We start from the raw sequence: 13,482 nt of genomic DNA on the forward strand, positions 1-13,482 counted from the left end.
CACGCGCTAGGACCCTACCTCGCCCCTCTGCTGCAAGGTCTCCCTGGACGCCGCCATGACGTTCCGCTCCGACCCCGAGTTCAAACTGTCGTCGCCGCACTCCTCGGCCCGCCTGCCCCGCACCCACCTGGACCTCCCGCGGCTCCCGTCCGGCCGCGGACTATACCTCTGCCGCCTCTCCTCCCACAAACTCCCGAACCTAGACCTCACCGCCGGCGGCCTCCTCTCCACGTGCCCCACTACGAAACCTAGAACTGGACGAGACCGTTCCCCACGAAATAGAACCCCCACCACAGACTCCTAACCTCTACTATGAACCAGATCCTTCTATGAGCCAAAAGTCCTCCACCACAGTGAACCGAACGCTATACGTCCCACGAAGTCTTCACTTTCTGAAGAAGTTACTGTTGTTGGCCTTCTACATTTAGACCGAAGAAGTAGGGCCGTAAGGAAAACAAGTTTACGGCTACACTAACACGACCGACTATAATCAGGTTTTCTGACTATCTCGGCCTTCGCCTGAAAACTACGGATCCGGCCGTCTTCCAGGGGCTGATGATGATGTCCACCCGCCGGTGAGGGCCCCCGTCCGCTTTGGTCTCGGGATCCTGCCAGACGACGAGCGCCTTGTCCAGCGTGTCGAAGCCCGAGCCCGAGGGGCGGTCGTCGCCTTTCCACGCGAGCGGGGCTTGGCCGCGCTCGCTGTTGCGCGTCCAGATGCTCAGGATGTGCGTGACGAAGCCGCTCTTCTCCAGGCTGGACACGAGCTTCTCGATGATGCCGAGCGTCTGCGCCTCGTCCGGGTGGCTCAGGATCACGTCCACGTCGCCGCTCGTCGGCTTGCCGCGCCGGTAGCTGCCGACGACGACCATCTGGAAGCCTGGGTCGACGCGGCGCGCATGGGCGAGGATGACGCCGGAGATGGCTTCTGTTTCTTGTCGTGGTATTCGCAGCTGGAACTCGTCGTAGTACTTGACGCCAATCTGCTGGACCCGGCTCAGCGAGTTCCATCCATACTCGACAATGTCATCAAGATCTCGCCATCCTGGAGTCAACGGAAGCAGTGAGTGAGTGGAATCATCGGTGCCGTCTTTCGGCGACTGTTGTGACAAAACATACCCTTGTTGTAGAAGTGACGAGCAGTGACATCGCCCACTCCCCATATCTCGTAAAACAGCTTGAGCACGGCCAATTCGGTATCTGTCTCCGCCGCCCTGGTATCGTCGGTAGAGCCAGTAAATACCCACTGCTGATACAATCTCGCAATCTTGACACCGCATCCAGGTAATCTTTCAATCTCTATTTAGACGCCCGACAACGTTAGCTTTCTTCCATCCAACAGGCAGAGGAGTAGTCAGTGGCCATGATAATAAACCCACCCTGTGGCCGCTGTATAGCATACGGATACGCAGCAAGAGAAGCTATCGAGGTGGAATACGCCCTCACGCCAATCTGATCTCCCCGCAGGAGCCGCAGCGTGCGAATCGCCTTGAGCTCCGCGATGAACGCAGCATTCGGCGGGTTCACGGGAGACGGCCGTTGACACGAATACGTCGTGTGGAGGTACTCGGGGATCGGCGGCAGGGGGATGTCGTGCTCGGACGTCGTCTCATGGTACAGCGTCGGCGGCTCCGCCGAAGTCCGTCCTCGCCCGTCCGAGGCTGTAGTAGTCGAGGAGCTTGTCCCTGGCCTTGACGTCCGCTTGGCGTAGGGGCTGGTGGCGGTGGTGCGGTGGACTTCTTTTTGGCCGTCTTGCCTTGCGCGGGCGAGGACTGCTGAGGCGGATGGTTTGGCGGCGTGAGACTGGGATGAGAGCTTTCGTCCGCGGTAAAGCAGATAGTCCTGGACGGGCAGCGCCGCGCCTCGCTCAAGGCTATCCAGCAGCCAAGCCAGCTTCACCACCAAAACAACATCATCCGGCCCCCCCAACAGATCCAACGTCCCATCGTATCCCTCGTCCTCTCGACTCCCCCTCCTCTCAGCCTCCATCAGCCGCTGTCGCTTCGACGGCACATCCACCGCATCACTACTCCTTCTCCTCCGCTTGCCGCCCTCGGCCCTTCTCCCTTCTCCTCCCTCTCCCTCGACGTCCACATCCTCCGCAGCCACCGGTTCCGTCACGAGCTTCAGCCGCCGCAGCTCAAACAAGGCGCGCTCCGGCCTCGAGATCTTGCCCACGATGACGCGCGCCTCGCGAGCATCCTGCGTCAGGGAGGGCACTCTGGCCTGCAGCTCGCGCGCCTCGTCCGCTTCCAAGTGCGTCGGCAGCAGGAATATGCGAGGCAGCAGCAGGTCAGGAGCCATGGCGCGGGGCCTCAGTAAATGGGCTCGACATAACAGTCATTTCTTTGAGTGAGAAAAAAAATCAAGGAAACCAAGTTCATTCAATTTCAAAGGGGATTGTGAGTACAAAAGCTGACTCTTTTTTTATTTATTCACTGGCAGCTGTTCACGGTTGGTGTTGGTTGCTTTTGATGTTTGGATGAGATTCAAGTTTCCAATTGGCTCATCATCACGTATACGGAAAGGAACTGCCCCGCTCTTTTTTTGACGGTGTTAATTAGCTGGGATGGCAAAAAAGGCAAGCAAACGACAGCTCAGGCTCTGATTATCACAGGGAGTCAAGTCATGACAGCGCGATGATGTTATCCAAATACGTGCAAGCAAGCATCTACTAACAGCATCTAATAGACTACTAGTAGTAGGTATTCACGAAAGGTACCTAGTGGTGCTTCTATAGACATGAACAGCTCCATCTCTATGGCCTGTTAGAGTCAACTTTTCCATAGATAATCCATTCCAACAACGGTTGGTGATTGTAATAGTATTACCAACTTCGACGAATGAGCCGAGAAACGCTGACGGCATCAAACAATCCCAACCTCCTTCTCCGTACCTGATATTCCCACTCTGCTGTGCGTTCAGTCCTTGCCAGGATGACTTGCCTTGATCTTTCTATAAATTCTGCGTCCATCGGAGCGGATGCGTCGCCTCAGACATCCTCAAACTCGAGCTCATCTTCATCCTCCTCATCCTCGTTGCCGCTCTCGGCCTTGACAGCCTCCGTCTCAACCTTGACCCGCTTGTTCGCCCTGTCATCCGAGCTGTCCTCGACTCGTGACGCATCGCCCGATGGCACCTCGGATGCCTCGACCTTGATGCCGGGCGTGCCCATGCCAGAGTTGTTGCCCGTCGCCATGACATCCTCGAACTCGTCATCTTCCTCCTCCTCGGAACCGTAGCTTCCTTCTTCTTCGTCTTCCGCATCTGCTTCTCGCGCCAACATGGCCGCCTGCTCTGCCTTGATCTTCTCGAAAATGTCATCAATCTGCGTGGTGGCACTGTTGTCGACCAGGTTGCTCTTTGACTCTCCTCCAGCTGCCTCTTTGCTCAGCCCCAGGGCGCCAGCTTCTGCCGTTGCAGAAAACGACTCTCCTGTAATGGTACTGTTGGACATCCACGACGGAAGCGCGTTCTGCTGGGCAATCTTCTCCTTGCGCAGTCTTTCGGCCTCCTTCTCGGCCTCCGACGGCCCGTCTGACGTGGATATGTTGACCGCGATGGACTGGGGCCCCGTGTTGGCCAGGCCCCGAACGGCCATGGGCCGCGATGAGCCGTCGTCGACGGGTATCGTGGCCGCGCGTTGGTGTGTAGCGTCGCGGACCACCGGCCGGGCCTTGGACAAGGCGCGATCAAAGTCGCATTCCGGGATGTGCGCCGCATCGATCTTGGGCAGCAGCTCGCTGATGAACTTGAACTGGTCATTCAATCGGGTCGACTGCTCGTGTCTGCCGGCGTTCCTATCCGCCTCAAAGGACAACGGGCGGCGGCACCGATGGCAGAGGAAGCCCTCTGGCCCGACGCTGTCCAGGACCTCCATCGCCGTCCATTCCGCCTTACAGAACGAGCAAAAGTATTCCTTCTTCTCGTTGACCGGCACCGTGGTTCCCTGGACCTCCTTGTCGATGTTGTAAACCCGCCACTTGATGGCGTCGATGGTGTGTCGGTAGTTGATGTAGTACCATGTGCGATTGCTCGGTCGCGGATTGCCTGGTCGCAGTTCTGACCTCGTGTGACTGCCTCTAGTAAGCTAACCCGTCTGCAACAAAAGTGGCCGAGAAGTCATGGGAGCGTACACTGTCAAGAAACGGTCCTCTCTAAGCTTTCCGCAAATCTTGTGCAAGTCTTTGGTGTTTATGGCCATCAAGTAGGCAAGATCGTCATCGCGAAGACTAATGCATGGAATCTTTTTCAGTTCATGACTCTCTCCCCTAGCAAAGATCAACTACCCGTCGAGGAGGCATACGCTTCATGCAGAATCAGTGCGTCCACGACGAGGATGTCTCGCGTCGAATAGAACGCCCGCATCACGGCCTTGATCAATGTCACTGCGAGATCCATGGTGTCGGACAAATGGCGGCGCTCGTCTTCCTCTTTGGCGGAGTTGTAACTGGTACAATCGAGGCAGCGAGTATGATATCGCGAGGCCCGGTCAAGAGTGCAGCCGTTTCAAGAGGCTCGCGTGAGGTCGGTTTGCGGCGGCTTCAAATTTCGATGCGGATCATGCGACAACTCTCGCAGAGCCGACGCGGCAGGCTCCAGACGACGAAAGACGTGGATAGTTATCGGTTACCGAGAGATCGAGGAAGCCTCACACATGGAGAAGCGACGCTGTTTTGGTTTGTGGAGGAGAGAAAATGCTCATCGTATGTGGAGTGAAAAGACCATGGTCAAGTTCGGCCGCCTGTGGCTCTCGCTTTGTCCGGATTAATCTGCAGAATATGCGCACACCGGCCCCAAACCTTGTTCTCCCTTTCAGCTCTGTGGCTTTTCGCTTCCACTGTCCAGGCACGCGCAAGCTCAACTATGCTCTTTTCATTGATGCTGCTCAAAATGGACATGCATGGTGAAGCTGTCGCGTCGGCAAGTCTTGCGCTCTTCTGCCTATCAAATCAACGATCGCGATTCCAGCGAGGCCGGAATGCGGATTATTAGTCAGCCCGTATGTGACTGCTCACTGCCCTGGCGACCAATGACATCGCATCGCATTGCAGTTGATGCAAATGGAGGTGGTTTAAACAAGTGAACAAGGCAAGATGCGTTTCTTTGCTCTGTTATTGATCGAGGCATTGTATATACACAAGATACAGGTCCACCCGCTTCTGTAGGCAATGTCTCAAAGGCACAGAGAGGCCATACGACGGGAGAGAGACAAGCAAGTAGCCCAATCCGAGGCAACCGGGAAACAAACACACAACAGGCCGGAATCAATAACTGAAGAGAAATAAGAGGGAAAAGACACTATATTCACCCATACGCCAAGTATCATAGCTCGTTCTCCAATGGCCGAGGCAGTGGCGTCGCTCATTGATTTCCTGAGGTTTTCCTATCCAGCCTGCCTTGCTCTCTACCTGCATACACCCCCTTTTTCCAGTCGTTAATATTGATACATGAAACAAAGAATACGAGGTTACCCTGCGAATCAAGCGTATTTCCTGAGCTATAAGAGGAGAAAAAATAACAGGTTAGTTTTACTGGCCACCAACGTGGAAAAGGTGAATAGAAACAAAAAGACTTACATCCAATGTTAGCGTTCGGGAGCTGTTCACCTCCTGATCGCGATATACGCCGACAAGACTCTCGCTGTCCTGGAAGAGACCAGCCTTCAAGCTGATGACGATAAATTGCATGCCAGGGCCCGCGTGTTCGCGGATATACTTCTTGATCTTGTCCACGTTGGCATTGTCCAAGGCAGCGTCCACCTCGTCCAGAACAAAGAAGGGACTCGGCTGGTAGCTGTGGATGGCGAAGAGAAGCGCCAGCGCCGCCATGGTCTTCTCGCCACCAGACAGGTGCTCCATGTCCCGGAATCGCTTGAGCGGCGGCATGGCGTGGTACTTGATGCCCGACAGATAGGGCATGTCTGTGTCCTCTTCAATGTCGAGGTAGGCCTGACCACCAAGCGGGTAAGCGTCTGACCGCGTGAGATCCTTGTAGACGTTTGAAATCTGCTCCTGGATATGGGTAAAGGCCTTGTTGAAGAGCTCGTATCGTCTCTGCTTGATGCCATTGAAAGCCTCCTTGGCCTTGTGAGCCGCATTCTTGGCATCTTCGTATTCTTGGTCCGTTTGCTTGAGCCTCGCCTCGACGCTTTCCAGCCGTTCCATGGCTCGCATGTTGGGATTGAGCTTCTCCAGCTCTGCTGTGAGGGACGAAATCTTCTCCATCAGCGCCTCCTCAACACTGGGTTCGCCAGACTCCTTCAAGTCCGGCTCCAGACCATCAAAGTCGATTTCGATGCCGTGATCATCCAGCGCAATATCCATCATGTCGTCGTCTCCGCCGTCGACGTCCATGGCGTCAGGATCTTGCCGCAGCAAGTCGTCTTCCGTCGGCAGATTGTCGAGCGCGCCTTCAGTCAACGGAATCTGGATCTGTTCGAGCCGGCATCTTCGCAGAAGCGCAGATTTGCTTGCGCTGTTCTTCTGCACAGTCGTCTCCAAGGCGTTGATCTCTCGCTGACAGGCCTCGATGTCCTTGCTACGCTTTTGTAGCTCGGCGCGAGCCTCGCTGACCCTCTGGTTCTTTTCCAGCTGCTCAGCCTTCAACTCCTCGAGCGTCTCTCGAAGGGCTTCCAGCTCGTCCTTGTCTTGGCTCATCGAATCCTCAATGTCAGCCTTTTCCTTGTTATACGTTCGCAGGTCTTGCTTCAGGCGTCTGATCTGCTCCTGTATTCTCTTGATGCGAGCTTCCGTATCGCTGTGACGCGTTACTTCCCACTTGAGTCGGCTCTCCAGCCTCTGCCGCTGAACCTCATACTGGTTGCGCTTCTCGGAGATTTCCTGTTCCAGTTTGCCTTGAGAGGCTTCGTACGCGCGAATGTCGCTGTAACCGAGCCTCTTGCAGAAGCCGTCAAAGACTTCGTCCTCGACCCGTGCAATGGCGTCCCTGAACTCCTGCACCGTCTGCTTTGTACGCTCCAACTGCGCCGCTTGCTCCTCGTACTTGGGCTGAAGCTCCTGGAGCTGCTTCCTTTGGCTGTCCAGTTCGCGCTTCTTGCTCGTCCAGTTCTTGTTCAGCGCCGCCAGCTCGTCCCTAGTCGCCGCGAGCCGCCGCTCGAGTCCGTTGAGTTCGATTTGTAGAGATTCCTCCTGAGTACCCCGACGGTCCGCCTTGGGCAGACGGTCAATCTCGCTCTTCAGCTTGGCTGCCATCCGCTGGAGATTCTGCACATCGGCTTCTTCAAACTTGCGCTTCCCGCCCTTGGGCTCGGGACCGCGACCGCCTGTCATCAAGCCTGCCTTGTGAATGATGTAACCCTCCAGCGTGACGGCCTTGACCGGGATCTTCTTGTCATAGCATATGTGCTTGGCAATGTCGAGCGTGTCGCACACCACAGAGCTGCCACATGCGTACGACATGGCCCTCTCGACCGACGCATCAAAGTTGATGGTGTCAATCGTGAGTCTGGCGCCGGGAAAACCCTTGACGGCGGTGTTGACGGCATTGACCTTGATGTTGTCCAGGGGGATAAAGGTCATGGGCGGGAATCGCTGCTCCTTCAGATACTGAACGCAGTCCACACCGGTCTTCTCCGTGTCGACCACAACGGAGTCAAAGTCTCTGCCCAGGGCCACTATAACGGCCTCGTCGTACTTCTTCTGCTTCGGCGTGCACAGGTTTCCAACGCGGCCGCGCACGCCAGGGAAGATCCGCTTCAGGGTCGTCACCATCTCCTTCATACGTGCCTCTCGGTCGTTCTGGCGGCGGCCATCGTCGGCTTCTCTCAGCTTCCTTGCGACATCCTCGAGCTTCTCCTCGAGCTCGGTCCGTTTCTGGTTGGTCCGCACTCGTTCCGACTGGAGCTGGTTGAACTCCTTCTTCTTGGCTGCGATGTCGTTGGAAATCTCCTGCGCCGCCGCTTCGGCAGAGCTTCGCCTCTCCCCAATGCTGGTGAACTCGGCCTCCAGCTTCTCAATGGCCCCAGAGATACTGTCGACCTTGCCCTTGAGACTATTGACGGTGACCTCGTCCGCTTTCCTCTGCCGCTCCAGGTTCTCCAACTTTGCCTGGTTGGAGCCGGAGCGGGCCAGAACTTGGGCTCGAAGGGTGTTGTACTCCTTGCGGTCGTCGTCGCTGATGTCTCGGCCGGTCTTCTTCATCTGCTCCTTGACGTCCTTTTCAAACAGCTCCTGGGCCTTTTTGACGCTTCCGATATCCTTTTGGACTTTCTGCACAATGTCGGTCTGTTCCTCGAGCTCCTTGCCGACCTTTTGCGCCTGGACCTGCAGCTTCTCAATCTGCTGCGAGGATTCATGAATCTTCTCGTCAATAGGAACCAGAGCGTTTTCCTTGTCTTCGATGCTCCTTTCCGTGCGCTTGATGTCCTTTTCCACCTTGGAGACCTGTTTCTGGACGGTGGATTGCTCCTTTCGGGCTGCTTCGAGGGCGGTCTCATATTCCTCCACGTTTCTCCGCATATCCTTCAACTCTTCGTGGTGTTCCTGGATGGCGCTGCTCGAATCGTCCATGGCTTTTTGGAAATGGTAGAGCTTCCAGAGACAGTGCGTGACAATGGCCGCGTCCCGCTCTTCCGTCTTCTTCTGGAAGCTGTCTGCCTCCTTCTTCTGCTCCCTGTACTGCTTGATTTCGGAGTTGATGCCACGGCGGCGGTGAAACTGGAAATTCTGGTTCTCAACGGCTTGTTCTGCCTCGACCTGGAGCCTTTCGTACTCGGTCTTGTATTCCAAACTCCCCGAAATCTGCTCAATAAGCCGCGTGAGATCCTGTGGCGACTGTGAAGCGATGGCTTCGACGTCGCCCTGGAAGACGAGGAAATTGCGGGCCTTTATCAGGATATTTTCCGCTTCCAGAGCTTCGTTGTACTGCTGGGCCGTAACCTGCCGATCGTTGATGCGGTACTCGCTAGCTCCCTGGCTCGTGATGGACCTCTTCCACCTCTGTTCCTCGCCGGCGTCATCTTCGTAGACCGCCATGACCCAGGCAGTCTTTGGGTCACCTCGGGAGGCCTTGTCGTCGTCGGCAAAGTTGGCGGCGTCGGTGGTTGCTTCAGCTGAGCCATCGTCGTTGATTTTTGAGGTTTTCAGGACGCGCCCACGATAGACGAGCTCTTTAAGGTGCGTGGAGCGCAAATGTGAGGATTTGATGCCAAGGACGAAGGAGATGGCGTCCATCCTAACCACACGCTGTTAGTACACCCACCAAATGGTGTCGGTCGCATTAGGCTGGAGGAGGGCCGCTCACGAGTTCGATTTACCCGATCCATTGGGTCCGATGATTGACGTAAAGTAGGAATCGCCGAATAGGAGAACATGGTGGCCCTTGTAGGACTTGAAGTCTGAGAGCGCATCGTTAGCTGGGGCGCCGGCGAAATGAATCGGAGATGCTTGCAAAAACATACTGTGCAGCTCGAGGCGAATGAGCTTGCCCATGATGAAGTAGATGTAGCTGCGCCGGCAGCTGGGAATCCTAACAGGTCAAGATGCGAAGGCCAACGGGGTGCTGGCGACGGTTCAGCTTCGACTCTTGCGACTTGGAGCACGCGCAGAGAAGGATGCGAGATGACTGCTGACAACACCACTCGAACTCGACGGGGACGGTTCGGCTCTCGTCGCTCATAGGCGGAGTCGCGTGGTTCACAAGTATCTCGCACAGGCCGTGAGGGCGCAGGCCGTCATGCTCAGAAATGCGAAGCGGCGCTGCTGGAGTTGCGCAAATGCGGGATGCAGCTTTGACGCGTCGCGAACTTGCGATTTGATGCTACTAGTAGTAGATGGATCAATGCCAGCAGCTCACTGGACTGGAGCGAGCCAGCAACACCACTAACAAACAGCACCCGGGCTAGTACCGGAGCGGTAATAAATGATGGTGGGGGTTCAGGTACTTGTATTGTACTAGGGCAGTTCATTCTCAGGCACTGAAGTGAGAAGACATGGATGGATTAATGCATTCTCCGCGTTCCGCTGGGTCTGTTCTGTGTCGATGCACGTGACTCTCTACCAGATCCAACCACTCCATCTGTTATTCAATCAATGCTGCAGCACATGCCGCCCACAGCTGACTCAAGCCCGGAGCTTGTCGCCTTGTTAGCGCCCAGCTCGCCATGGCCGTGTCTCCTCCAACCAGAGGCCGGGACGGCAGCACCTGCTATGCAGCAATGGCTCTCGTCCGTTTGCCTTGTCCTCCTCACTTGTAGATGGAGGAAACTTTAGCCATTCGGTAGAGGATCAGGTGGGCGGGCTACATCGCTTTTGATCCCTCTGGGCGCCTTGTGCTCTTCTGTAAGGTACATTGGGACCTGTGTTCCCAAGACAGAGAGATTCAGCACGTGTAATACAAAGGGTCCAGGTCCCGTCCATCTTCAATATGAACACAGTGTCCGTTTCAGACCCTGTTGTTTCAAGAAATCCCAACGATTTTGAGCATGCCACGCCCAGCTGGTGAGGAAGCGTCCAGCGTTGCATGTGAAACCGTGCAAGTACACAGATGACCGCAGAAAACAGCAGCACAATGCATGTACACTCTTTCACTCGTTTACAGGGTCTTTGGGGCCCGCTAGTCGTAGTGGCTGGAAGCGTGTGGAGTTTATCAAGGTTGGGTCGGGCTGCTGCCGTGCTCTGATGCTGTACTTGAAAGGTACTTTCATGCCGTCAAGGTTCTGACGTTTTCCGGGAAACCACGCCCAAAGCGCCCTGCTAAACGCAGGAATCGTACAAATCGCACCAACAGCCTTCGGTACCGCCATGTACTCCCCCGTAGCTCGAATCACATGGGCCTCCCCAAGCCCGGGGACAAACTTGGAAGCATCTCGCGGATGATCATCGAGGGAAGCACCGGCAGTGCTTCTTAGGCTCGTGTCGACCCGAGTCTCTTCCATCTTTTCGTCCGTCCTCCTGGCATCTCCATCATCACCATTGTATCCCCTATTAGTAGTCAGTCCTGGCGTCACTTTTCCCACCTTGGATCCATCCTCTTCTCCGCCGTCTCTTCTGGCTACCGCCGCCCTGTTTCCGCTTCCTCGGCCCTCGTCCTGTTATCGTATCCTGACGCCATCGGTCGATCCGCTGTCCATTCGCTGTCATCACTTGCGGTGCCCGATTTCGCCACCGTTGCCTACACAGCTGCAGATCAACCCGACCAGCTTCGCTGCTTGATTCATCGAGCTGGGCTGTTGGGATCTTATTCCTAGTCTTGGCCCCTTCGCCTTGTCAGGTCGTGCAACAACCCCGTCTTACACGGATCGAAACCCATGAACAACTCGCAGCTCTAGCACCCTGCTCAACGCCTCTCTCCGCCGAAATGGACGAAGAAGCAACAACCTCGACTCCCCTCTCGACGCCGGAGACAAGCTCGTCTGCCAACGGAGACCGTTCGCCGCCCGCCATGGCCGAGGCCGAGCTCGCCTCCCCCCTGAGCTCGCTGCAGGTGGACGCGGAGATGCTCGACTCGCCCACGCTCAGCGCCACGACGCCCAAGAGCCACAGGCTGTCGAGGAACCCGTCCTTCTCGGGCAGCAGCAGCACCTACCAGGATGACTGGGACGCGCTGCCGCCGCTGGACCGCCTGACGGTGCTCGACCTCCTCGACAACTTCGCCCTGCCGCAGCAGCTCGAGAAGCTGCAGAGGGGCATCTCCGCCCAGACGGACAAGGTGCGGCGGTCGCGGGACGCCTTCAAGTCCAAGACGCAAAACGCCCGCGACCGCATGGTGGAGGAGTGGCGGCGGCGCGTGCCCTCGGCCGACGAGCAGCTCGAGCGGTACAGGAAGCGCATGCGGCAGCGGGTGGACAAGCTCGGCAAGCAGTGGAACGACACAAAGGCCATCAGCCTCCGGGAGAAGATATCCTTCATCTGCGGCGTTATGAACATCTTTGCGAGCGGATACCTCATGGGCGGCTTTCCCGAGTACTTTCACATCTGGTACACCGTCCAGCTGCTGTACTTTATGCCCATCCGCATCTTCACCTACCATCGCCGCGGATACCACTACTTCCTGGCCGACCTCTGCTACTTTGTCAACGTGCTCATCATGCTCAGCATCTGGGTCTTCCCCCAGTCCAAGCGGCTGTTCATGGCCGCCTACTGCCTGGCCTTTGGGAACAACGCCGTGGCCATCATCATGTGGCGCAACTCGCTCGTCTTCCACAGCTTCGACAAGGTCACGTCGCTCTTCATCCACATCATGCCCTGCGCCACGCTCCACTGCATCGTGCACCTCTTCACCCCTGAGGAGCAGATGAAGCGCTTCCCCGCCGTCTGGGCCATCAAGAACTCGAGCCCGGGGTCCTCGACGGCGTACGCCAACGTCCTGTCCATGCTCGCCTGGAGCACCATTCCCTACGCCATCTGGCAACTCACCTACTACTTCTTCATCACCGTGCGCCGAAGGGACAAGATCGCCGCCGGCCGCCCCACGTCCTTCACCTGGCTGCGACGCTCCTACGCCAAGACCTGGATCGGCAAGTTCGTCCTCTCCCGCCCGGCCGCGCTGCAGGAGCCGGCGTTCATGGTGATCCAGTACCTGTACGCCGTGCTCACCATCCTCCCCTGTCCGCTGTGGTTCCTCAGCCGGTGGGCGTCGACGGCGTTCTTGCTCATCGTCTTTGGCTGGAGCATCTACAACGGCGCCACATACTACATCGACGTCTTCGGCAAGCGGTTCCAGAAGGAGCTCGAGGCCATGAAGGCAGAGGTCCTCAAGTGGCAGAACAGCCCGGAGGCGCTTCTCCAGTCGCCTCAGATGGCGCCGCAGCACAACCTGGACGGGCCGCCCGCGCAGGCCACGACGAGTCTGGACGCGCAGCTCGCGCCGTCGCCGATGAGGCCCGACGCGGGCAAGAGTCGGTCCGTCAGCCTGGATAACATACCGATGCTCGATGAAAACTCCAAGCCGGGAGCTACGACGGGCGTGGACAGGGGCGATGAGGGTGCTGCGAGGGAGCGCAAGACGGGCCAGGATTGAGAGAGGGATATGAGTTTTTAAACGTTTCTGGATTCGGGATGGGGCGTATGGGAATAGATTGGCAATGAATGTTGACGATGCCCCCGTGTCGTGTTGATGTCCTTACCCTGTGAATAACAATGACCGCGTTAGATGAGGGACACAAGGCAACGAAGGCGGGAAGTGGCTTGCTAGCTGGGTTCTTTAATGTTATCTTTTGGTATGATATCCTGTCAAGTTCTTTTTTGTTGTTTTCTATTGATTCACTATTTTCCTTTGCTTCTTGTTGTTGGATGTTGAGATCTGGGAGGTTGTCAATCTATGAAGAGATGGACGGATTGTTGCCCTTTTTCTTTTTTTCCTTTTTTTCCTTTCTTGTTACTCTTGTCATGTATTCATGCTCAATGATACCTAATGGACATTACCTCCTACCTAGTATAGGTATATAGCTGTATTCAAACATACAATCTACACAAACCATCACCGTCATCACTGGTCCCAAAAAATATCATCAGCCAGTAA

General features: G+C 56.3%; 3 protein-coding genes across 3 annotated transcripts; 1 reads left to right on the forward strand and 2 right to left on the reverse strand.

Moving 5' to 3' along the window:
* Window positions 1-503: 503 nt before the first annotated feature.
* Window positions 504-2,304, reverse strand: BBK36DRAFT_1182332 (hypothetical protein; the record flags this gene model as incomplete). Its single annotated transcript, XM_024896307.1, has 4 exons — window positions 504-1,045; window positions 1,120-1,299; window positions 1,380-2,043; window positions 2,095-2,304. 4 exons carry the CDS (start codon window positions 2,302-2,304, stop codon window positions 504-506), a joined length of 1,596 nt encoding a protein of 531 aa, XP_024746886.1.
* Window positions 2,305-2,991: 687 nt separating this feature from the next.
* Window positions 2,992-4,771, reverse strand: BBK36DRAFT_1136359 (hypothetical protein; the record flags this gene model as incomplete). The annotated part of the gene is made up of 4 exons (XM_024892952.1): window positions 4,452-4,771; window positions 4,307-4,409; window positions 4,137-4,232; window positions 2,992-4,076 (listed from the first exon to the last, which is right to left on the reverse strand). Exons 2-4 carry the CDS (start codon window positions 4,399-4,401, stop codon window positions 2,993-2,995), a joined length of 1,275 nt encoding a protein of 424 aa, XP_024746887.1. The 5' UTR covers window positions 4,402-4,409; window positions 4,452-4,771.
* Window positions 4,772-11,403: 6,632 nt separating this feature from the next.
* BBK36DRAFT_1126364 (hypothetical protein) lies at window positions 11,404-12,981 on the forward strand (the record flags this gene model as incomplete). Its single annotated transcript, XM_024891371.1, has 1 exon — window positions 11,404-12,981. One exon carries the CDS (start codon window positions 11,404-11,406, stop codon window positions 12,979-12,981), a length of 1,578 nt encoding a protein of 525 aa, XP_024746888.1.
* Between the last annotated feature and the right edge of the window lie 501 nt (window positions 12,982-13,482).

Source organism: Trichoderma citrinoviride, assembly GCF_003025115.1.
Source record: "Trichoderma citrinoviride strain TUCIM 6016 unplaced genomic scaffold BBK36scaffold_13, whole genome shotgun sequence".
Lineage (NCBI taxonomy): Eukaryota > Fungi > Ascomycota > Sordariomycetes > Hypocreales > Hypocreaceae > Trichoderma > Trichoderma citrinoviride.